Genomic DNA, 25,821 nt, shown 5'->3' on the forward strand with positions numbered 1-25,821 from the left:
AGATGGTTTCCACCACAGGTCTCACTTAAAGCTTATACCCCATCCCTTCACTCTTCCTGCCTCAGACCTTGCTATTTCTAGAGTCCTATACCTAGTCTTTTGTAATTCCATAGAGAAAGAAGAGAAATATCTTGAAGAAAGGTTCATAACTAGGTGATGTCAGCTAGGAGGGAAGTCTCTTGTGAACTGAAAGTCGCTGTCCATGTCCTTATTCTTGAAGCCAATACAGAAGAGGAACCTAGAGATGGGGAAACAGGCTCGTACCATGGTTACCAGGTGAATTCGAGAGACTCCAGACCGCTGGTTCAAATCCTAGCTCTGCTGTTGCCATTTAATTATTTAATTCTCCCGTACCTTAGTTTCCTTATCTCTAGTAAGAGATCACAGCAACTTCCTTAAGGAAAAATTGAGGATTAAATAGTTTACATCATTGGGCTCTTAGAAGAGTGCAAAACAGACATTTCAAGGACACTTCCAGTAAGAAAATCAAGAGACCAAAAATGAAATAAAATAAAATTGGAGAAAAAAAAAACAAAAAACAAAAACAAAAACCAGAGACCACTATACACACATAGGCACGCGCACTATAGGAAGAGTGTGGATGTGTTTCATGAGTGTCTCATGACCTACAGAAATAAATACTCAGAGAACAGAAAAGAGCTCCTGGGTTTCCAGGAGTTGAATAAATAAAAACAATAAATTAGGATTGGAGAGATGGCTCAGAGGATAAGAGCACTGGCTGACTGCTCTTCCAGAGGTCCTGAGTTCCATTCCCAGCAACCACATGGTGGCTCACAGCCATCTATAATGAGATGCAGGCAGGGCACTGTATACATAATAAATAAATCTTTAAAAAACAAAAACAACACCCCCAAACAAACAAAATGACACAATAAATTTTTAAAAGTTAATGATGAAACAACTTTTAGCCATGTGTGATGGTGCAGGCAGTTTAATCCAGTTTCTCAGGAAGGATAGGCAGCTTTCTTGAGTTTAAGGCCAGCCTCGTCTACATAGTGAGACCCAGTTTCAAAACAGCCTGAGAAAAATTTTCTTAATGCGTAGAAAACACAAGAGATATGTTAAAAAAAAAAAAAAAGTTAAGGTGCTCACTTCAGCAGCACATATACTAAAATTGGAACAATACAGAGAAGAATAGCATGGCCCTGTGCAAGGATGACACGCAAATTCATGAAGTGTTCCATACTTTTTAGCTAAAATAATCCTATACAACAAAAGATCCTCCGGAGGAATCTCCATACCTTATCTCAAGCTGTACTATAGAGCAACAGGATTAAAACAGCATGGTGCTGGCACAGCAATAGGCTGGTTGATGAATGGAATTGAACTGAAGACCCAGAAATGAATCCACAAACATATGTTCACTTGATTTTTGACAAAGAAGCCAAATCTATTCAATGGAAAAAGGATAGCATCTTCAACAAATGGTGCTGGTCTAACTGGATGTCTACATGTAGAAAAATGCAATTAGACCAGTATTTGTCACCATGCACAAAACTCAAGTCCAAGTGGATTAAAGACCTCAACATAAAACCAGAGACATTAAATTGGTTAGAAGAAAAAGTGGGGAAAAGTCTGGAACACATTGCCACAGAAGACAACTTTCTGAACATCAACAGCCTAGGCCTTAATGTCAACAATTAATAAATGTGACCTTATGAGGCTGAGAAGCTTCTGTAAGGCAGGAGACACTGTCAACAGAACAAAGTGACAGCCTACAGACTAGGAAAAGATCTTCACCAACCCTACATCTGACAAAGGTCTAATATCCAAACTATATAAAGAACTCAAGAAATTAAACACCACCAAACCAAATAACCCAATTGAGAAATGGGGCTCAGACTAAACAGAGAATTCTCAACAGAGGAATATCGAATGGCTGAGAAACACTTAAAGAAATGCTCATGTCTTTAGTCATCAGAGAAATGCAAATCAAAATGACTCTGAGATTCCATCCTACACCCATCAAAATGGCTAAGATCAAAAATTCAACTGACACCACATGCTGGCAAGAATGTGGAGAAAGGGGAACACTCCTTCATTGCTGGAGGGAACGCAAACTTGTACAACCACTTTGGAAATCTATCTGATGCTATCTCAGAGAACTGGGACTAGGGCTTCCTCAAGACCCAGCTATCCCACTCCTTGGAAAATACCCAGAAAAATGTTCCACCACACAACAAGGACATATGCTCAACCATGTTCATAGCAGCCTTATTCATAATAGCCAGAACCTGGAAACAGCCCAAGTGTCCCTCAGTTGAAGAATGGATAAAGAAACTGTGGTACATTTGCACTATGGAATACTACTCGGCTATTAAAAACAAAGAAATCCTGAAATTTGTGGACAAATGGATAGAACTAAAAATGATCATCCTGAGTGAGTTAACCCAGAGGCAGAAAGACTCACATGGTATATACTCACTTATAATTGGGCACTAGCCCAAAAGGCATGTCCCAGGAAAGTCTTCACTTACTAGGAGATTGGGATAGATGTTACCTAACTGGGACTCTAGGTAAGAGAAATATAGGAGCCGGGCGGTGGTGGTGTACACCTTTAATCCCAGCACTCGGGAGGCAGAGGCAGGCCAGCCTGGTTTACAAAGTTAGTCCAGGACAGCCAAGGCTACACAGAGAAATCTTGTCTCGATAAACAAAACAAAACGAATAAACAAATAAAAACAAAAAACAACAACAACAAAAGAGAAATATAGGAGATGGGGAAATAGAAAGATCCAGAGGGTCCTAGAAACCTACAAAAAGAACAAACAAACAAACAAAAGGAATGCACAGGAGATGAAGGGTTAATTCCTGTTATTGCCCCCAAAGACCTATTGGCAAGAGACTCGTGATAGAAGACAATGATGCTCACAACCCTGACCCTGTGTTAAGCTAATGTTCATGTTCATGTCTTAGTTAAAGAACATTAATAAAGAAAGGAAAGATGGCTGGGCGGTGGTGGCGCACCCTTTTAATCCCAGCACTTGGGAGGCAGAGGCACATGAATCTCTGTGAGTTCGAGGATAGCCTGGACTACAGAGAATGTTCCAGGACAGCCAGAGCTGTTACACAGAGAAACCCTGTCTCAAAAACAAAAAAACAAAAATAATAAAAGGAAAGGAAAGATGGGGTTGGAGAGATGGCTCAGAGGTTAAGAGCACTGCCTGTTTCCTCCCAAGATCCTGAGTTCAATTCCCAGCAACCGCATGGTGGCTCACAAGCATCTATAATGAGATCTGGTGCCCTCTTTTGGCCTGCTGGCTTATGCACAGGCAGAATACTATATAAATAATAAATAAATCTTTTTCTTTTTTTAAAAAAAGAAAAAAGAAGAGCCAGCATGGTCGCACATGCCTTTAATCCCATAACTTGGGAGGCAGAAACAGGTGGATCCAAGACAGCCAAGGATACACAGAGAAACCTGTCTTGAAAAACCAAACCAAAAAAAACCCAAAAACCAACACAACAACAACAACAACAAAAACAAAAAACAAACAAAAAGAAAAGGAAGGAAAGATGAGAGAGAGGAGGGAAGGGAAGGAGTGAGAGATGAAGAGGAAGGAAGAAAAGTAAAGGGTGAATTGGATGTGGAAGTTTTTAATCTTAATTTCAACAGGAGACTGAGGCAGAAGTATCAAAAATTTAAGAGCTGGGGCTAAAGAGATGGCTTAAAGCTTTAAGAGCACTTGCTACTCATGCAGAGGGCCTGGACTGGGTTCCCAGCACCCACACGACGGTTTATAACCATCTATAACTCCAATTCCAAGGGATATGGTGCCCTCTTCTTACCATTGAAGGCACAAAGCATACACATTGTACACATACCCACAAACACACATGCAAAAACACTCATACACACACATCTTAGTTAGGGTTACTATTACTTTGATGGACAACATGACCAAAAGCAACTTAGTGAGGAAAAGGTATTTCATTTTACAACTTGCAGTCCACCATCCAGGTAAGTTAGAGCAGGAACTCACAGAAGAAACCTGGAGGCAAGAACTGTTGCAGAGGCCATGGAACAATTTATTAGCTTGTTCGTCTTATTTTCTTACTGCACCCAGGGCCATCAGCCCAGAGTTGGCACTGTTTAGCGAGCTGTGCCCTTCTAAATCAGCCATCAATCAAGAAGATGCACCATAGGCTTGTCCATCAGCCAATCTGGTGGGAGAATTTTCTTTTTTCCTTTTTTCTTTTTTGGTTTTCGAGACAGGGTTTCTCTGTGTAGCCTTGGCTGTCCTGGACTCACTCTGCAGACCAGGCTGGCCTCGAACTCACAGCTATCCACCTGCCTCTGCCTCCTGAGTGCTGGGATTAAAGGCGTGCACCACCATGCCTGGCTGGTGGGGGAATTTTCAATTGAGAGTCTCTCTTTACAAATAACTCTAGCTTGTGTAAGTTGACATAAAACTAACAACATAAAATAAGAAAAGGAAATATTTTACACCACTCTACAATCAATGCTTTTTGGGCTTAAGCTAAGTATGTATAAGAATTAAAGAATTAAAGCTTAAAAATTACAATGATCTAAAAGTAGCTACTGAGGAAGTGTAAATCTTTTGTGAGTTTTGTGAGTATGCTTCAGGCTAAGTGCAGTGTTTATAATGTAGTGAAATGGCTAGCAACATCCTAGGTCTCTGTCACTTTCCACTCACTCAGAGAAGCTTCCAGTTCTACCAGTTCCACTCATGGTTTGTTCTTTATTCAGTACATAAAATTCTTGAAAAAAAATTGAACGCTTATATTTACTGTACCTTTTGTATAACTAGAGATGTTTCTCAGAACATATCCTTGTCACTAAGAGATACATGACTGCAGTAAACAGGATGATTAGAAATTACCGTCAGCATTTGGTGTGTAATTTATGGTGACCAGTAAGAAATGACACACACAGGAGGGCTCATCTCACTTTCTAGTTCTATCAGCAGCTACTCATTTAACCTCTGTGAACCTTTCTTCATGTAGAAAAGCAGAGCTAACCCTGGCACAGTAGATATTCAGACCCTCAAGGACAAAAACTGTTTTATTTACCACTATTCTCAATGTTTAGCTTTAAATTAAAAAGTAGTATAAACACACTGAAATGAAAATGAGATAATGGCTACCTCTTTCAACTCCCAAATGAGTTTTCAAAGACTGACTTTCCTGAGAGTCTTTCCTCATGAGCTCTTCAGAGGCGGTGTCGTCGTCATCATCGATGCAGATCACGTCACTGCTCAGGCACTTATCCTTGTGATCCTTAGTTATGTCCACGTGCAGGCTTTCAGGGGAAGGAGTCAAGTCAGCCTTTGCTGTAGTTACTTTATGAAGTGGTGGGTTAAAAAAGTTTTTCTTTGTCTTTTTCAATTTCTGAGCAGTGCTTACCCTTGGGACAGGATTTTTGGTCAGGGAAACAAACGCTTCTGATTCTGAAATATCAAAGTCATCTATATCAGCCCAATCATTGAGGGAATCTAGTGAAGAACTAAATTCTAATTTCTTGAAAACAGCAATGTGGGGTTTCTTTGCAGCTGGGGTTTTTGGGGCAGGGCATACAACTTCCTGAGGAATCTGTGCCCCGTCCAGCAGTGATGCTTCGATGCAGGTCCCCTTGGTCTGCTGTCCTCCAGAACTTGTAAAGAAGCTATCAATCGTTGACTGCTGCTTTGGTGTGTGGGGCGGAGGCTCAGTAAATGAAGAGGTCTCAGACACATTCACATCTTTATCACTCAACGCAGGTGTTTTTACCACAGACACACTAGTGACAGACACATCGTTCTCTGATGTTTTCTTTTTAAAAGTAAAGCGTCTGAAAAATAATGGAAAAACTGAATTAGATGAATTCGTTTGTTTGTGATGCTGGGGACTGAACCTCGGGCCTCGTTTATGTTAAGCAAGCATTCTACTATAAATTACAACCCCAGTCCTAGGATGGATTCATTTCAATCTTGACGAACTCATTAGTCTAAAAACATCTTTTCAAATACAAATTACACTTAGGCCTGTCCTGGTGGTGCACACCTTCAATCCCAGCACTCAGGGAGGCAGAGGCAGGCTGATCACTGTGAGTTCAAGACCAGCCTATTCTACAGAATGAATTCAGGACAGCCAGGGCTACACACACACACACACACACACACACACACACACACACACAGAGAGACAGACAGACAGACAGACCGACAGACAGAGAGACAGAGAGACAGAGAGAGAGACAGAGAGAGAAGGAGAGACAGACACTCTGTCTTCCACCTCCACCCCAAAATATTACATTAATTGTATTACAAATGAGCACAGAACCCATCTCCCTCTGTGGTTTTGAAAATCCATTTGGCTGCTCTGATCCTTCCCATTCAGAGGCTAATTACTGGGCTTTGAGAGTTCCCATGCCAGTCCCACACCTTATTTCTCAGGCTGGCAGTCCTTCAGAAGAGACAGAATGTGTGAAAAAAGCAAGAGACTCAGAATGGTTTTTCCTCCTCTGACAAAAAATATTAAGAGAGAAGAGTTAAAAAAAAAGAAAAAAAGAAAGAAAGAAAGAAAGAGGGCATAGTTGGCGCGTGCCTTTAATTCTAGCACTTGGGAGGCAAAAGCAGGTGCATCTCTGTGAGTTCAAGTCCAACCTGGTCTACAAAGTTCAGGACAGCCAGGGAAACCCTGTCTCAAACAAAAAAAAATCTGCTGAGATCTAAAGGACATAAAGGAGGCAAGAGACTTGCCGTCTCCTGAAATTGCTGACATGACGGTTAATAGTGACTTTAAAGCAACGTTAACGTCAAGTGCCTGGAGCAGAGCCTGCGACCTGGTAAGGGCACAACCTAAATACAAATAATAATTACACACCTTAAGAACTTGGGGTATAGCTTGCAGGAGACAGCAGTTGTTTCCCTACATAATTTTGTGGAGCACATGAGATTATATTAAAGTATAATATCTGCCCAATTCTACAAGAAAATTCCTTACTTGTTTATCCAACTTTACTGGACAAGTAATAATGTGCCAGGGCCTGTGTAAAGCTAGAGCAATCACACCCAGATCTCCTAGCACCCGCTCTACTATTATTTTGCAAAATGGGAAAACCACTGAGCCCCTCATCTCCTCTGAAAGAGCTGGAAGAAGCCTGGTGTGGTAACAATCCCAGTGCACAGAGGCTAAGGCAGCACTGCTGCAAGTGTGCAGTGAGGTGGCCGGAACTAAGTAGTGAGTTCTAGGCCAGCATGAGCTACACACAGGATCCTACCTCAAACAGAGCTGAGAGACAAGAGCTCCATTTGTATGACACCTGATTTGCCATGTAAATGAAAATGAATATACTTACGAAGATTTTGGTTTTGAAAGGCTGAGTTTATTATTAAGTTTTCTGGCTGAATGGCGCTGCAGTTGTTCTTGTAGATTGTTCTGAGGAACAGCAGCCATGATCCTAAAAAGGAAGAGGGCAGCCATTAGTGGAGTGAGGTGCTTTGCATCACTCTGTGTATTGAGGAGGTAAAGGACTTGACTCAAAAAGGTGCCCAAAGTAACATGCAGTTTTCTGCTTCTTTTATTTTCCTTTTCTTCTGGTTTTTTTGGTTTTTGTTTTTGTTTGTTTGCTTTTTGTTAACAGATTGCTTTAACATTTACATCTGGTGACATTTAAAACATAATTTTTAACTAGCTAAAGATTTACTTGAATAACAAGTAAATGGCCTCATTTCTCTTTTTTTCAATAGACCCTAAAATCAGCACATTGTGGAGAAGTGGTGATTAGGAAATGCTTGTAGGGGGAAAAATGAGACCTGGCCTAGGCTTGGAGGATAAATAGGAAGTGATGGGGGCTGGGGGAGGAACAATCAAAGCAAACTGGAAACCCAGAGAACACCCAGTAAGTGAATTCTCTGTCCACAGGTTAAAAAATCCAGTAAAGAAAGAACACCCACACCAAGGGCAAAGGTTGAGCAGCAGGAGAGCACGCTGCGTCATCATCTGGCTCCAGCCTAGAAAGAGCAGTTCACCACATACACTTTGTGTAACAAGTTGCTGCTCTGCTTAGCTTTCACCCAAATAAAGCACAGCTCAGTCCACCTTGAAATCATTGAGCTAAAGAAAGACAACTGTGATCTATTAACAGTTTTTTTTTAAAGTTATTTCAGATGAATTAAAATCCCCTTTCCCACTCTACTTGGATTTAAAGCAAAATAGACTATTAGTGTGCATGTGCACATGTGCATGATGAAGGGGAACACTTGCCACCTCACACATGTGGAGGTCAGAGGACAACTCTGTGCAGCTGCTTTCTTCCCTTCTATCTTTATGAGGGTTCTAGGGATGAATGCTGGTCCTTGGTTTGCAGAACAAGCTTTACCACTGACCCACTTTACAGGCTGCTCTGTCCCCCTGCACCCCCCCCCCCATACAAAGTGTGGTGGTTTGACAAAGAATGGCTCCCATATGTGAATGCTTAGTCACCAGGGAGGGGAACTCTTTCACAGGATTAGAAGGACCAGGAGGTGTGGCCTTGTTGGAGGAAATGTGTTATTGGGCGTGGGCTTTGAGGTTTCAAAGGCCCATGCCAGGCCCAGTCTGTCTGTCTGTCTGTGTGTCTGTGTGTCTCTCTCTCCCTGCAGGTCCAGGTGTAGAACTCTTTCTTAGCTAGCTCTCCAGCACGGTGTCTGCCTATGAAAAGAATGGACTAAGCCTCTGAAACTGTAAGCCAGCCTCCAGCTAGCTAGGAGCTGCTGTGGTCATGATGTCTCTTCACAACCATAGAAGAACGACAAAGACAGAAGTGGTTCACTTGAATGAGGGATAGTTCTGTTATCACATTAGGCGTAATCATAACCTGGCTAAATATACAATGCATTTTATGATTCTATGTGGGATAGTTCTATCATGTAGGTGTAATTATAACATGGTTATTGTTTTCATTTCGGAATTAAGTATGACATAAGGTAGAAGGCAAGGGCTGACATCCCAAGCTGTTCTCTGACTGTCACACAGGCACTGTGGCAGGCACATACCTGGGGTGTGGGCAAACACACACACACAAACAAGGTGGGGATTCTAAACACCTCTAAGAGTGACCACTTTTCTCCAAGTACCGTATGAAGGCATAAATTAAACATACTCAGCATCTCTCAGTCCAATGCAATACAGCATCCCAGAACACTTAGGAATGTCAGTGTGGTTCATGCCTGGCCAGTGGCATTCGTTTCAGATAAATCAGAGTCACAACAATCACAAGTACAATTTGGGAAGTGATTAAAAATGTCTTTTACATGAAAAAAGAGACGTTATGACATTTTAACAGCAAAAAGCTACACTACACTGAGTGCAGAGCATACACATAATGCATGTGCGCGTGCGCACGCGTGCACGCGCGCGCGCGCGCGCACACACACACACACACACACACACACAGTCAGGAAACACAGGATGTGATGGAACACAGCTCTTGTGTGTGAAGGAAACTTATGTTAGAGTGAGAGTCTCAAAAAGAAATAAAGTAAAAGTAGTAAATCAAACTGGAAAACCATATCCAAGCCATGCATGGCAACTCACACCTGCCATTCCAGCACCTGGGAGGCTGGGCAGGAGGACCACTGTGTTTGAGGCCAGCTTGAGCTAGTTAGCATGTGTGTCATCTCAAAAAATAAATGATGAAAAGAATAAATGAGTATTCTTATTTGAACTATGTCTTGACTTAGTAAGATCTCAAATCAGAAATAGAGAAAGCTTGTAGTATTTAACAAGCAGATCATGACATTCAGGGATAGTCTTCTTTTATTTTTGATGATACTGAGAACTGAATTTAGGGCTTCATACATCCAAGGCAAGTGCTCTATTACTAAGTTGCATTCTTTTTTTTTTTAAAGATTTATTTTATTTATTGCATATGAGTGCTTTATCTGCAGGAGAGGGCATCAGATCACATTATAGATGGCTATGAGCCACCATGTGGTTGCTGGGATTGAACTCAGGACCTCTGGAAGGGCAGGCGGTGCTCTTAACCTCTGAGCCATCTCTCCAGCACCTAAGTTGCATTCTTAAAACTTTAATTTTAAGAAAGTGTCACACTAAGTTTTTTAAACTGACCTTGAAACCAAGATTCTCCTGCCTTAGCCTCCCCAGCTAAATTAGAGACCTATGATACCAGCCAGGGTCTTAACAGGTAATCTTATAAAATTAGGCCAATTGAAAAAGTATGTCCAGCCGGGTGTGGTGGGGCACGCCTTTAATCCCAGCACTCAGGATGCAGAGGCAGGCAGATCGCTTCGAGCTCGAGGCCAGCCTGGTCTACAAAGAGAGTCTAGGACAGCCAAGGCTGCACAGTGAAACCCTGTGTCCAAAAAAATAATAATAATTTTTTTTTAAAATAGAAAGAAAAAGCATGTCTAGCAGCTGAAGAGATGGCTTAGTGGTTGAGAGTGCATACATGCAGGCAGAACACTGTAAACATCATAAGTAAATCTTGAAGAAAGAAAAAGAAAAAAGAAAAAAGGAGAAACAAAACGAAATGAAAAAATAAGGCAAACCAGGTGGCACAACAGCACTTGGGAGGCAGAGACAGGAAAATCTCTGTGACTTTAAGGCCAGTCTACACAGTGAGTTCTAGGCTAGGTTACAAAGACTGTCTTAAAATCAAATCAATCAAATTAGTAAGTAATAGATAAATAAATAAACCTCTTCAACAACAGAGACACAGCAGAGAAAACAGGTTGTTTTAAAGGATGTGAGGGATTCCTTTTCTTTTAAATAAATGGAATAATTTTTAGATCTATCAAAACTAGGACTACCTTCTCTTTCTAGGTTAAACTCTCCTTTTATTCTTTTTGTTGTAACAAGACAGCTATTTCAGAATATCAAGAAATGGTCTGCCAAAACCACTATTCTAAGACACTTGGTGCAAAGCAACAGTCAGACACTAAAAGTGGAGGCTTTAGAAAGTTGTTCCTAAAAACACAGCTGAGCTCTGTGAGCCTCACCAGGTTACTGTCAGTGGGGAAGGGTGACCTTTCCTTGGGCAAAATGGTAAGCATAACACATGAGCATCATAACTTCATAAAGCTCAACTGGGGCCCTAGAAACAAGGAGCTCTCTATCAAATCAAACACCAAGCAAACAATTTCTGGTCAGAGCTTTAGACAGGCCTCTCATTAACATTATATGCTCTTTTAAATATAATGCATATGTGTCTTCTGCAAAAAGTGACGTAAGGGTTAGTTTTAATTATCAACTTGACAGAATCTAGAATGAGTTGGGAAATGAGCCTGTAAGTATGCCTGTGAGAAAACATATTGATTGCATTAACTGAAATGGGAAGGTACATCTTAATTACGTGTGGGACATTCCCTAGGCTGGGGATCCAGAATGGTGAGTGGGGAGGGAGCTGAGCAGCTGCATTCGCTCATCCCTCTGCTTTCTGACTATGGATGCTATGAGACCAGTTCAAGCTCCTGCTGCCTTGACTTCCCTGAAATGATAGACTATACACTCCCGGAAGGGACTTTTGTCAGGGGATTTTATCATAGCAACAGCAAAAGAAACTAGGACAAGACATGTAACACTCTGTAACTTAAAGTGGAAAAACAGCTGTCCAAATGTATTCCTGAATTAATTATGGTTATCAGAGTCTTAAAGCCCATTTTTTCCCCCAAGAATCTTCCCATTTACCGATTTAAAAAAAAAAATAGGTTTGTCTCACTTTTTTAAAAATCTGCAGTAAAAATGTAGTCAAGTAATTCTCAGCCTTTTACAAATAGGTTATGGTTCAATAATGTCTACTAGGCAAAATTAAGCAAAACAGTTGGTAAAAAAAAATATGAATAGAATCTACATGTTATATCAAAGGAGAATTCAGGAACTAAAAAGCTATACAAGTAAGTTTTAAAATGCCCAAGCTATATTTAATCTATATGACCCAAAGAACAAGAAAATGAAGAAAGCTAAAACTAAAGGTGTAAACACAAGCCAGGCATGTTGTACATCTCTGTAATCCCAGCACTTGAGGCAGAAGAGTTAGTTACCAGGAAGATCTTGATTAAGAGGCCCACCTAATGCTGTGGTGGCGCACACCTATAATCCCAGCACTCAGGAGGCAGAGGCAGGTGGATCTGGGTGAACTGGAAGTCGGCCTGGTCTACAGAGCGAGCTAAAGTACAGCCAGGGTTACACAGAGACCCTGTTTTTTAAAAATGGGGGGTGTGGAGGGGTGGGGGTGGGGGTGGTGGGGGTGGAGATACTTAAATTACAAAGAGTGTCTTCAGCAAAACATAACAAGGTCTACCTAGGAGACTTTCCTGAGAAACCCACATCTACAGTCGGTACATAAAACTACTAACCAACTACTGGTTAGTCTTTTTCAGTGTTTACTCAAATCTGGATTAAAAGCTTTTCACAAAATGCACCTTTGTTTCTGTAAAACAAAAGCTTACTCACTTCATATGGTTGTTATGCAAAATGAATATATTAATATTTGTGGAGTACTGTTATGTAGCAGTTTCCTCCCCAAACTGGCCATCTTAGAGGGAATCTTGTTCCTTAAGACACAAGATGTTAAAGGGGAGGTGAAACAAGAGGATATTCTAAGTGGAAGTAGAACATTCTATCTTGCAGAGGTGCCTATTACGCTCAGGAAATAAATGACGACTTCAGGAAGTTCCTGAAACTGAGCAGTCAGCAGGTCCCGCCTTCTGTAAGCAGACACATTCACTCACACACACAGCTGAGACTAACGGGCTGCCTTAAAAGACCACTTTTGAATTTGTTGAAATGTGCGTGTACTTCATTCACATTTCCAGCTTTCATGAGCTGTCATCCCTACTGGGGTGAGCTTTAGTGATCAGTGCAGACATTTCTGTTCCTGGAAGTAACCTCTCACCCATATTCCTGTATAACCCCAACAAAGTTTATTGGTTCACCAAGTAACACTTTGGTATATTGTATTTTGGTCTATTGTCAATTCTCTATCTGAAGTGAATGACCATTTGTTCATGTCTACCAAGGAATAATGTCACACAGTGAAAAAAAAAAAAGGAATACAAACAATAAACAACATTAAATTCAATAGTTATCCTATAATGTTATAAGAACAAATAGCAGACTAGAAAGATAGCTCAGAGGTTAAGAGCACTGTCTGTTCTTCCAAAGGTCTGAGTTCAATTCCCAGCAACCACATGGTAGCTCACAACCATCTATAATGGGATCTGGTGCCCTCTTCTGAAGGGCAGGCAAACATGTAGGCAGAATACTGTATAAATGATAAATAGAATAAATAAATCTTTAAAAAAAAGAACAAATAGCTTTCTACTGGACATACAGTTGCAATTTAACACTTACTTTATAATTATTTGATTGGCTATTTTCTCACTAAATTGTAAACAACCATTAGCATCTCTAAATGTTTAGAGCTCAATCAATATTTATTTAATTATCTGTTTGTTTGTTTATGGGCAGGGTCTCACTGTGTAGGCCTGGCTGGCCTACAGCTTATTATGTAGGCCACACTCACTGAACTCATAACTCTTCCTACCTCTTTCTTCAGAGTGCTAGGATTAAAGGGGCGTGCCACTATGCCCAGCTCAACAATATTTATTGAATGACAACAAAAAATGTTAAAGATTATAAAAAAGATATCTGAAGAGGATTAAAATTGTCATCAACTATGACTTCTCCCAGAAATGTAACATGGAACAAATTAAGTAAAACTACTCATCTATTATCCAAACAGTTTCACTAATAAAAACAAATATGGCCAGATAAATAAGATTTTTGTATGTTTCAAGATGTAGCATTTATGCAATGAATAAATTGTGACTATGGGGGGGGTCAACAGTTTTGCTTACATACCTTACACGGCACAGCACTCACATCAGGAAGAATGTTCCCAGACACAGAGGCTTCTTCACCCTTCCCCAGTAGGACTAGGTTAATGCCTTTGGATTGATTTTGATATTCTTTTCTGGTTTGCTTCCTTTTTATTAGATTTTTTTTATGTTTAGTCTGCACACATGTATGCATGTGCACCAATTGCATGACTTGTGCCCACAGAGGGCAGAGAGGGTGTTGGAGCCCCTGAAAATGTAGCTACACAGATGGTTTAAGCCACCACATGAGTGGTAGGTATTGAAAGCAAGTCCTCTGTAAGAGCAGTCAGTGCTCTTAACCACTGAGCCATCTCTCCCAGCCATTGTTTGGTTTCCTTTTGAGACAGGGCCTCACTATGTAGCTCAGGCTAGCTTGAAATCACAGTTCTCCTGACTCTAGCTCCCGAGTACAGGGATTACAGTAGTGACCATTACACCTAGCTCCTTGGACTTCTTGGTTCACACATTGTTATCAATATCTTTGTAAAAAGATGTGTAATAAACCTCAAACCACTGTTTTATTTTAAATTATGTATGTATGTATATATAATATATACATATATAATGTAAATATGGGGGGGAGTGCAAGATGACCGTGGATGCCAGAGTCTCTGATTCCCCGGGAACTGGAGTTACAGGCAGTTGTGAGTCACCCAATACAAGTGCTGGGAACTCAGCAAGAACACTATATACTCTCAACCACTGAGCTAATTCTCCAGCCCTAAATGCAAACCATTTTAAATAGATACATTCAAAGGTTCATACACACAAAACAAAAATACGTAAATCTTAAAAAAAAAAAAAAAAGTAAAACAAGAAAGACCACCAGCCAGTGGCACATGCCTCTAATCCCAGCATTTGGGAGGAGGCAGAGGCAGGTGGATGGTTCTGAGTTCGAGGCCAGGCTGGTCTACAAAGCTAGCCTAGGACAGCTAAGGCTACACAGAGAACCTCTGTCACGAAAAAACAAACAAACAAACAAAAATCACCACCAAACTAGAAGTATTTAAAAATCTAAAACTAGCCAGGCATGGTGCTGTACACCAGTAATCCCAGCACTCAGGGAAGCAGAGGCAGGTGAATCGATAAGAGTTTGAGGCTAACCTGGTTTATAAGGCAAGTCCAGGACAGCCAAGGCTACACAGAGAAACTGATATAACATCATATTTTATACTAACAGTGAATCTATTCAAAATAAAGGCAAACTGGGCTCGGTGAAGCAAACCTGTAATCCTAGCACTCAGGGAGCAGAGGCATGCGGATCTCTGTGAGTTTGAGGCCAGTCTGGTCTACAAAGTGAGTCCATGACAGGCAAGGCTACACAGAGAAACCCTGTCTCAAAAAAACAACAAAAAAGGCAAAATCAAGACTGTTCTCTGACCAGGCAGTGGTGGTGCACACCTTTAATCCCAGCACTCGGGATGCAGAGGCAGGGGATTGCTGTGAGTTCAAGGCCAGCCTGGTCTACAAAACGAGTCCAGGACAGTCAAGGCTACACAGAGAAACCCTGTCTCGAAAAACAAAAAAACAAACAAACAAAAAAAGCCTGTTCTCTCATCCCCACTCTCATACTGGCCATCCTTGTCATGGCAAAAAAGGAAATAGTAGAAGAGATGAGATTATCCTTATATGGAGACAACTTAATTACATATTAACACAATAATCCAAGGAAAACCAGTCATAACAACAGGTAATTAAAACTTCAGGAAAACAAAAGATAATATAAATTCTCAAAAGTCAAATGCATTAACATGTGGTAGTAATAACTAGAAAGTACAGTTGTAAAGAGGCATTCTGTTGCAATAGCAGTGAAGCGTGTTAAACAACCAGCAATTAACCTAACAAAAGACAGACAGACATGATAGCAAGAAAATGACCAAAAACTAGTTGAAAAACAAAAGACTTAGGGAAACACATCATGCTCTTAAGTGAAAGATCTAGATAACAGTTCCTTGTAAATTAGTATATGGGTTAACAAAATTCCAACTTAAATACTAAGATAGTTTCCAAAACTTGATAAAAAAAAAAATGCCTCTAAAATTCAGTTGAGGACCAGTTGAGATCACTTAGCAGAGAAAGGTACTTGCTGCCAAGCCTGAGGACTTAGTGTGATCCCTGGGAACCACATGTGAAAGGAGAAACAACTCCTGCTAGTTGTTCTGTGACTTCCACATGCATATCTGTGCATACACACACAAGAAAATGTAATAAAATTGTTCATATCTATTATAATAATGAAGAAAAAAGAGCTTATCCATTTGGGAAGGGAGAAAATATTTCTATTTTAATAAAAAAAAACCTCATACAAAATAAAATTCAGTTTACAAAAGCATAAAATAAAGATATTTTATAATACCAGAGCTGCAACTAGTCTTTAGAAATATAATCGTAGTTGAGTGTGGTGGCACACGCCTTTAATTCCAGCACTTGGGAGGCAGAGGCAGGTAGATTACTGTGGATTCGAGGCCAGCCTGTTCTACAAAGTGAGTCCAGGATAGCTAAGGCTACACAGAGAAATCCTGTCTCAAAAAGAAAAAAAAAAAAAAGAAAGAAAGATAATCGTATTGGGACTGGAGACACAGCTCAGTAGTACAGTACAGCCTGGCATGCAAGAGGCTCTAGGTGTAAACCCCAAAAGCACCTTCCCATGATAAATTTAAACGTTATAGTACCTACTCATCCTCAAAAAAGACAACGCTGGCATTTAACATAAAAGTACAATAATTACAGAAACAACACCACAAGGTAGGAATCATTCCCTAAGAAATGCTATGAGGACAAGTCAGCACTGTTCTCCTGATGAACGTTGGGTACACTATGACTCAGGCTGAGGCCTGTTTTGTAAGTTCGGTTTTGCATGCTCACATATTACATACAGTTACTTCTGAACTGCACAGGAGAATAATCCCAGAACCCACCAGTTGTGCAAAGCCTAAAAAAAAATCCCTATCTGGAGCCGGGCGTGGTGGCACACGCCTTTAATCCCAGCACTCGGGAGGCAGAGGCAGGCGGATCGCTGTGAGTTCGAGGCCAGCCTGGTCTACAAAGCGAGTCCAGGACAGCCAAGGCTACACAGAGAAACCCTGTCTCGAAAAACCAAAAAAAAAAAAAAAAAAAAAAAAAAAAAAAAAATCCCTATCTGGTCCTTTGCAGGCATGGCTTAGATTGCCCTAGATTATTGCTAGATGAAACAAGACATTCTGAAGTATATCTATCCAATCTTTTACGTATTCTCTGAAAAATTCTGGAGCTATGTCAGCAAGACTGGGAACCCAGACCAGTGACAGCACATGGAGGCTGCTATTCTAAGGATGTCTGTCTAACCCTGGGAACTGGAGCACCAGTTTATGCCTTGGAGGAAAAGCTTGGAAGAAGTCAAGGCTAAGGCCCACGAAAGTGTGAGATTTTCTATAAACCAGCATCCCCAAGAACTACCTCCTTCAGGGAAGAGGAAACAATCAAACAAAACAAACAAACAAACAAAAAACCAAGCCCCACTCCCTAGAAATCTACAGGGAAATTAAAGTTATCAGTTCCTGAAGGATTAAGTATGGGCAAGATGCCAGGAGTAGTGGTGCACACCTTTAATCCCAGCATTCGGGAGGCAGAGGCAGGTGGATTGCTGTGAGTTCGAGGCCAGCCTGGTCTACAAATTGAATCTAGGACAGCCAGAGCTATTACACAGTGAAACCCTATCTTCAAAAACCAAAGAGTATGGGCAACACTGAAGCACAAACCCAAGTAACCTCACTACCTAAGTAATTGACAAATCCAAGGTCTGAATTTAAAAGCCCAACACCAAGGCAGTTGGCAAGCACAAAACCCTGTCGGGAAGAATACACCTTTATTCTAGACTAAGTAATTCCAAGAACAGCTTAGAAGGACAGGCATAGCAACAGCCACAGGCATGCAAACAAGGCACAGAAAGTAAGTAGTAAACAGAGCCCAAGAGCCAACGCTATCAGACCTGAGTACCAAACAACCAAACATACTATTTTGAGAGAAACCAAAAGCATGGTTAGCAGTATCTGCAAGACACACACAAAAAAGTAAACTGGACAGTAAGCCAAAAGAGTGGGCAGCATGGTGCACATCTGTAATTCAAAAGGAGCCTGAAATTGGAAGGTTGAGAGTTCAAGTCTAGCAGTCAGTGCTCTCAACCACTGAACCATCTCTCCAGCTCCCTTTTGTGTCTTTAGGGGACACACTGAAATCATAGTTGTCAGCATACAATTGTTCACAGCATTATTATAAAAAGTATTTTACTCCTTTGTGTCCCAGTTTATACTGGGACAGAACCTAGAGCACTGCATACGTCAGATAAGTATATTGCCCTAACTACATCCTGCAGTAAGAATTTTGTAATTTGGTTTCTTTAAAAGCTTTTGTTTTAATCCCAGGTGTGGGTTAAGATGCTGCTTCGCAGCGGGTGACCATGATTTGCCTTGTGCTCTAGCAAGGGCATGGCTTTGCCAGCTGCACATGTTTCTGCAAGTGTGTGACATTTGGAATTCCGGAAACTTTTCAGAGTCCCTGAGAGGCAGGTTGGCTGTTGTTGGCTGGATGCTGTTGGTCAAGTAGTTGTACTCAAAGAAATGAGGGGGGGGGGGGATATCCTGACAGCCAAGGTCAAGCTTGCCGAGGAACTCGATGCCCCTAACCAGCAGGAAGCAATCTAACAATAACTTCACCCCCTTCCCCCTCTATCCTTTTCTCTCCTATGTTAGGGGATTAACAATAGTGGAGAAGGATGGAAGAAAGAAAAAGGAACCCACAAAGCATCAACACCAGCTACAACATCCAACTAGCCTTTTCACTTTTCACCTTGAGCCAGGTCTTATTAAGCTAGTCAGGCTTATCTTAAACATACTCTGTAGAACAATTTGGCCTTGAACCCACCATCTTCCTTCATCAGTCTCCTGTGTAGCTGAACTTATAGGCCTGTACTACCAGACCAGGGAAAAATCCTTTTCATTCTATAGTCGGTTGTAACAGTCCCTCTGTCATTCCTTAGCTACCTGAATCTCTTTCTATGGGACCTGAATGAGAATGGCCCCCACAGGCTCATATTTAAATTCCTGGTCCACAGTTGGTGGAACCATTTGAGAAAAATTAGGAGGTACGGCCTTGTTGGAGAAGTGTCCCCATGGAGGGCGTTGATGCTTCATTCCAGAACCTCTTCTCATGCTCACCGTCTCTGCCTCCAACTTGAGCTCAGATGAAAGCTCTCAGCTACTGCTCTAGCGCCAAGCCTGCCCGCCCGCCGCCATGCTTCCTGCCATACTGGCCATGCGCTCCACTACCTCTGGAACCATGAACCCCCTAATTAAATGCTTTCATTTATAAGTTGCCTTGGTCATAGTGTTTTGTCACTGCAATACAAACATAACCAAGACACTGGCCTCGAACCCACAGCGATCTGCCTGCCTCTGCCTCCTGAGCACTGGGATTAAAGGCCTGTGCCACCACGTCCGGCCACTCTAAGCTTTTCAAGCTGTGACCATTTGGTCATGTGGTAAAGGAGAATTACTGTTGTTGATGGAATTATCTTAAAATAACTACCTGGCAAAGGTGGTGTATTATTTTTATCTCAGCACTTGAGAGGCAAAGGTTGAAGACCAGCCTGGTCTACAGAGTGAGTTCTAGAACAGCCAGGGCAACACAGAGAAACCCTGCCTCGAAAACAAAAACAAAATAACTTTAAAAAACCTTCATGATAATGAATTTTTGTTCTGATTTTGGTTAGTGGTTTTATTAAATCATAAGTTTCTTTGTTTTAACTTGTAAATGTCTTTCTTTTCTCATTTTCTTCTGGCAGTTAAGAGCACTTTCTAAGGCTGGTTGTGGTAGCGGACACCTTTAATCCCAGCAGTCAGTAGGCAGAAGCAGGCTATTGCTATGAATTATAGGATAGTCTAGGACAGCCAAGGCTACACAAAAAGACCCTGTCTCGAAAAACCAGAAGAAAGAAAGAAAGAAAGAAAGAAAGAAAGAAGAAAAGAAAAAGAGACGTGCAGTGGTGGCGCACACCTTTAGTCCCAGCACTTGGGAGGCAGAGGCAGGTGGATCGCTGTGAGTTCGAGGCCAGCCTGGTCTACAAAGCAAGTCCTGGAAAGTCAAGGCTACACAGAGAAACCCTGTCTTGAAAAACCAAAAAAAGTAAAAGAGCACCAACATTATAGCTCACAACCATTTGCAACTGTAGTTCCAGGGAATCTGACGCCCTACTCTGACCCCCAAGGACACCAGGCACACAAGAGGTACACAGACATATATGCAGGCAAAACCCCCAAAATTTGTAAAAATATTATGAGAAGGGGGATAGAGAGATGGTCCAGAGGTAAAAAGAAATTGTTGCCCTTGCAGAGGATCCACGTTTAATTCCCAGTCCCAACAGGGTGGTTCACAACCATCCACAGCTCCAGGCACCTCAATGCCCTCTTCTGACCTCTGTGGGTACCAGGCATGCATATGGCTGCACATAGACACATGCAGGTAAAACACACACAAAATACAATGAATAAGTGTAATAAACTAAAATGTATCATTTATATAACTATTTGTGAATAATGTAATGGTAAGACATATCTTAAAGTGCATGCATATGAGTTTGAGTGGAGGCCAGATGTCAACATGAGGGGCCTTCTCACTGAACCTGGACTGGCTTCTGTCTCATCTCTGTGATGAGATCACAAGTTTGTGCCACTGGAACTGGTTCTGGGGGTCTGAACTTCTGCTTTCATGTTTGTGAAGTAAGTACAATTGAACCATCTCTCTAGCCCAGATGTATCTTAGAAATATTATCAACTGCTAGAGTGTAGCTCAGTAGTGGTAAAACACTTGGTTGGCATGCACTAGGCCCTAGGTTCAACTACCAGCACCACAAAAGAAAAAAAAGAAAAAAAAGCAAAAAGAACGAAAAAAAGAAAATTAACAAACCATACAAGAGCTGGTCATGATGACATACAAGTATAATCCCTGCACTCAGGAGGCAGAAGCAAGGATAGCTTGTTCATGGCCAACCTGAGCTATAATAACAAGACCTTGTCTCAAAACCAAGAGCTGGCGGTACAGTTCACGATTGCAATGCATAGAATACTTAACTAAGGAAACCTGAACCACTCAACTATGAGTACACTGTAATGACGGTTACCTAGGAAAATCTATATAGCTATTTTATAACTAAAATGTGGATAAGAACTTGTGAAAAATGAAAAGAGGACAGTGGGGTGGCTTAGGCAGTAAGAGTGCTTGCCAAGCCTGAGAACCTGAGTTGAATCCCCAGGCTCCACATGGTAGGAGAGAACTGCAAGTTGTTCTCTGATAGGTACCATGGCACGAACCCATACATGCATAAATAAAAAAGAGCATTAAAAATTTTAATAAGCCAGGGTGTGGTAGTGGTGCACACCTTTAGTCTCACCTTAGGAGGTGGATCTCTGAGTTTGAGGCCATTGTGGTCTCAGGTGAGTTCCAGGATAGCCAGGGCTACACAGAGAAACCATGTCTCAAACCACCACCACGACACAGACAGACAAGACAGACAGACACACAACACACAATGAATAAGAATAGCTAAAGTGACAGAAAGACAATATTATAAATGTAATGAGCATTTTAACGTTTGTTTTGGGCTTGGGGACAGGGTCTCATATAGTCTAGACTAGCCTCACATTTGATATGTTACCAGAAGAAGGCTGTCGACTCCTGATCCTTCTGCTTTCACCTTCCATGTGTGTGGACTACAGGCTTGGGTTGCAACAGGCTTCTTTTGGGGATGGAGTCTTTACACAGCTGCTCTCAGCTCTCCATTCTCCTGTCTTATTCAAAGGGCTGAGGTTATAGGTGTGAACCACTGCTCCTGGCGGGAGCTGCAAGACACTCGGGGGCTTTTAGGCACTGGATTGTACAGATTACTTTGCAATTTCTTTGAACCTGGTAACACAGTACAGGCCTGAGAAGACGGCTCAGTAAGTAAAGTGCCTGTAGTACAAACATGAGGACCTGATTTCAAATCTCTAGAACCCACTTAGCAAGCTGGGCGTGGTACTGCGCATCTACAATGACAGTGTTGGGAGGCTTGCGAGTTTAATCAGGAAGTTCCAGGTTCAGTAAGACTGTCCCAAACAGAAAGGTGGAAAACTGAGGAGTGCGTGCAAACACACACACACACACCTGCACAAACATGATCAAGGACACACTCGTATCTCCACTCCCCACAGAGGACAAAAGGAAAAGTACAGAAAATAGAGTGTGCCCATTAACCAAGTTTAAGATGTTACAATCTAGGCCCAGTCCACACTTTTAGTCCCAGCACTCAGGAGGCAGAGGCAGGCAGAACTCTGTGAGCTCAAGGCCAGCCTGGTCTACAAATTGAGTCCAGGACAGCCAGGGCTATTACACAGAGAAACCCTGTCTCAAAAAAAACAAAACAACAACAACAACAAAAAGATGTTACATTCTCTTTTGAAGGTAATTTCTGATACATACATTTAAAATAGCTGAGATAGTGGCACGGGTCTCCAGCACTGGAGAGGTTGACTAAGTATGATCAGGAGTCCGATCAGGAGTCCAAAGTCATCCTCGGCTACACAAGTCTGAGGCCAGCCTGAACTACAAGAGCCAAAACCAACCAACCAACCAACAAACAAAAAGGTATGAATTCTCTATCTTGGGGGACTAGCAATGAAAGTGAGTTGACACCTAGAAATTCCATTTCCTCCCAGGAAATTTAAAACGACCTTCTGACAGAATAACAGCTGGGCTAACAAAATGTTTATTTAAGCTGGTGTGCTGTCATGTCGTCACTGGGTAGCTAAGGCAAGAAGACCCTTTCAGGTTCCACTATAGAGTCCCCAGGCGGCTGCCTCTCCGCCGCTTGTGGTCTCTTCTCGGTTTTTCCTACCACTGGCCCTGGCTGTGGGAGGAAGGCAGTTTATCTAAAGGTGGCTGGAGTCGGCGGACGACAGGCGAGAGGCCGATCCATCTCTAGTGACCTATGGACCGGCAGGGGGAGAAGCCTGCGGCAGCGAGATATGCTTCCGAGCTAGGCAGGTCTTCTTCTAAGCTTCGGCTTCCCGGTCTAAAACTAGAGCAATTTCACACCTTCTGGAGTCTCTCGGAAGCATGTGTTGCAGCCTGACACAAACTCTAGGAAGCAGAAAAGATCTTTTCTCGCATGTGACACACGGAAAGCAAGATCCTGGACCTTAGGGAACGTGCGGACAGCGAGACCCAAGCCTCGGCCGCCTACAACACGGCCTTTTTATGGGGCTCCGGGACTCTGCTCCGGTCTGGGCTTCTGGCTTGGAGGGACTGGGGCAGATGGCTGGGGGAATGGCCGAGGGAGGCCTCGAGCTCCAGGCCCGGCCGAGTGGAGCCGGTTACCCGGTGGAAACACCGCAGCCCTGTGCGCGCCGAACTCACCTCACTCAGGCTCACGCCGCCACCGGGCCGAACCACTATCCAAACTCCGCGCGCTGACAAGGCCCTCCGGCGCCCCGCGCTGCCTCGCTTCGCGCCGCAAGAAGGATGGCTCTGATTGGGTGAGCCCTGAAGAAACGAACCAATACCGTGGCCTCTTGCATCTGGCCCCGCCCCATAGAGCTGCTGGGGCGGGATCACCAGAGCACGTACTCCAAAAGCCCAATCAGAATCCAGCGGATGAGTCAGGTGACTATGGCAAACTATGGGGCTTCCGGCGCTAGTGAGGCTTTGTTTGTGTTTGTGTTTTGTTTTTCTAGCGTCGGAAAAGGCACCTGAAGCCCTATCTGTGATATAATAGAAATTTCCTGGTTTGAAGGTAGCTGAGACTTGCTGGTTCCCACAAGCCAGGCGAAGCGTCTGTGTCCCCTGTTGGATCTGACCCTCTAGTGAGACTTCGGCAGTCTTCACTGCTGACTGTCATTGATGGGGAATTGGGGTCAAAAGCTCAAATGCTTCAGCGGATATGCACAGTGCCTGAGTGCGAAGCTACAGTTCTAGTGGACAGTTGCCACCGTAGCCCAGGCTGGCCTAAAACCTCCAACTAAGTATTAGAAGATGACCTTGAACTCCTGATCCATCAACTTCACTTTCCAAGTACTAGGATTACAGACATGTTCCTCAGTGCTGGGCTCTTGTTAATTCTTTCTTTTTACCACCCTGTCTTCTGTCCTTAGTAGACCAGGCTAGCCCCAAACTCACGAAGATCCGAGTGCTGGGATTAAAGGTGTGCGCCACCACTACCACCACCGGGCTGTCCTTAACTTTTTTTTTTTTTTCCGAGACAAGGTTTTCCTGTGTAGCCTTGCTTTGTAGACCAGGCTGGCCTCCAACTCATAGTGATCCGCCTGCCTCTGCCTCCCGAGTGCTAGGATTAAAGGCATGTGCCACCATGCCCGACTCCCTTACCTTCTTTTAAGAGGGAATAAATCCAAACTGTTGTTACAAGCCATATGGAAAACAGTACAGAGGATTCCAAAGATACTAAATATAAAGACGCTGCATGACCCAGAAATATCTCTTCTGACATATACCCAAATAAGATGAATAAATCACACCTTCCTAAAGCTATCTGCTTTCCCTTGTTCACTGCCTGATGGTCCACAATATCCAAGATATGAAAACAAGCTGTCAGAGAAAGAGTGGAAAGAGAAACTAGCACCATGCACAACAGAATAGTAATCAGCCCTGTGAAAAGAACCAGATCTTTCCATTTGCTACATGTGGATGAGCTTGAGGGACATTATGCTAAGTGAAACAAGTTAGATACAAAAAAAATGATTGCATGATTTTACATCTGGAATGTTTTTTTAATTTTTAAATGTATTTATTTATTATGTATATGAGTACACTGTTTTCATGCACACCAGAAGAGGGCATTGGATCCTATTACAGATAGTTGTGAGCCACCATGTGGTTGCCGAGAATTGAACTCAGGACCTCTGGAAGAGCAGCCAGTGCTCTTAACCGATGAGCCATCTCTCCAACCCACATGTGGAATCTTTATCAAATTAAAACATTCATATCTAGAGAAAACTGGCAGAGAGGTGTAGGTTAAAGGACACATTGGGTGAAAATATTTAGAGATCCAATATACAATATGCAACTCTTATATATTGCATTTGTGCTAAATGATTACGATTTACAAAAACCAAGAAAGGGGTTGGGCATGGTGTTGCACGCCTTTAATCCCAGCACTTGGGAGGCAGATAGCTATGAGTTCGAGGCCAGCCTGGTCTACAAAGTGAGTCTAGGACAGCCAAGGCTACACAGAGAAACCCTGTCTCAAAAAAAAAAAAAGATAACTGCAGATGATGATTAAATTCATTCGTTTCATTATAGTAATCTTTTTACTGTCCATACATGTCTGCATCTGCAGGCATCATGCTGACAAATGGAAACATTTTTAAAGCAATGTCTCACTATGCAGCTCTAGCTAGCCTGGAATTTACATATGTAGACCAGGCTGGCCTCAAAGTCATAGAGATCTGTCTGCCTCTTCCTCCTCCTCCTGAGTGCTGGGAGTAAAGGTGTGTGCAATCGTACATGACTTGAAATCTTTCTTTCCTCTCTCTCTCTCTTTCTCTTCCCTTCTTTCTTTCATTTGTTGGTTCATTCATTCTTTTTTGAGACAGGGTTTCTTTGTGTAGCTCTGGCAATACTGTAATTCCCTCTGTAAACCAGGCTGGTTTTGAACTCCAAGATCTGCCTGCCTCTGCCTACCAAGTGCTGAGATTAAAGGTGTGCGCCACCACTACCCGGCTATGAATGGACATTTCAATGCCTTTGTCTTCCAAGAAGCAGGCCTGCATCACCAGGCCCCAATAGTTAAGCAGTTGTTAAATAGCAAAACGGAAAAGCATGCAGAATAGAGGTAAGGAGAAGATATGACCAACCCACCAAAAGAACGGAACCAATAGCCCTGGGATTTAAGTGGTAGCACCCAGGCAGTAAGCGTGATGCTCACAACTTCCTGAACTCAGCTGAAAGTGCC

The 25,821-nt window shown here is 42.3% G+C and overlaps 1 protein-coding gene across 3 annotated transcripts in view; it reads right to left on the minus strand.

Annotated features, from left to right (window-relative positions):
- The window catches only part of BLM (BLM RecQ like helicase), an 80,418-nt gene extending 57,030 nt beyond the window's left edge, over window positions 1-23,388 (minus strand). For 2 of the 3 annotated variants that reach the window (XM_084772372.1, XM_084772373.1), the window contains exons 1-3: window positions 23,271-23,388; window positions 7,322-7,423; window positions 5,130-5,812 (exon numbers count right to left, since the gene is read on the minus strand). In XM_084772372.1, coding sequence (XP_084628498.1) covers window positions 5,130-5,812; window positions 7,322-7,419 — 781 coding nt within the window. In that variant the 5' untranslated portion in view covers window positions 7,420-7,423; window positions 23,271-23,388. Of the gene's footprint in view, window positions 1-5,129; window positions 5,813-7,321; window positions 7,424-23,270 lie in introns of those variants that run through there. The other variant, XM_084772374.1, reaches the window with a different exon arrangement.
- Between the last annotated feature and the right edge of the window lie 2,433 nt (window positions 23,389-25,821).

Source organism: Acomys minous, assembly GCF_964271855.1.
Source record: "Acomys minous genome assembly, chromosome: 2".
Lineage (NCBI taxonomy): Eukaryota > Metazoa > Chordata > Mammalia > Rodentia > Muridae > Acomys > Acomys minous.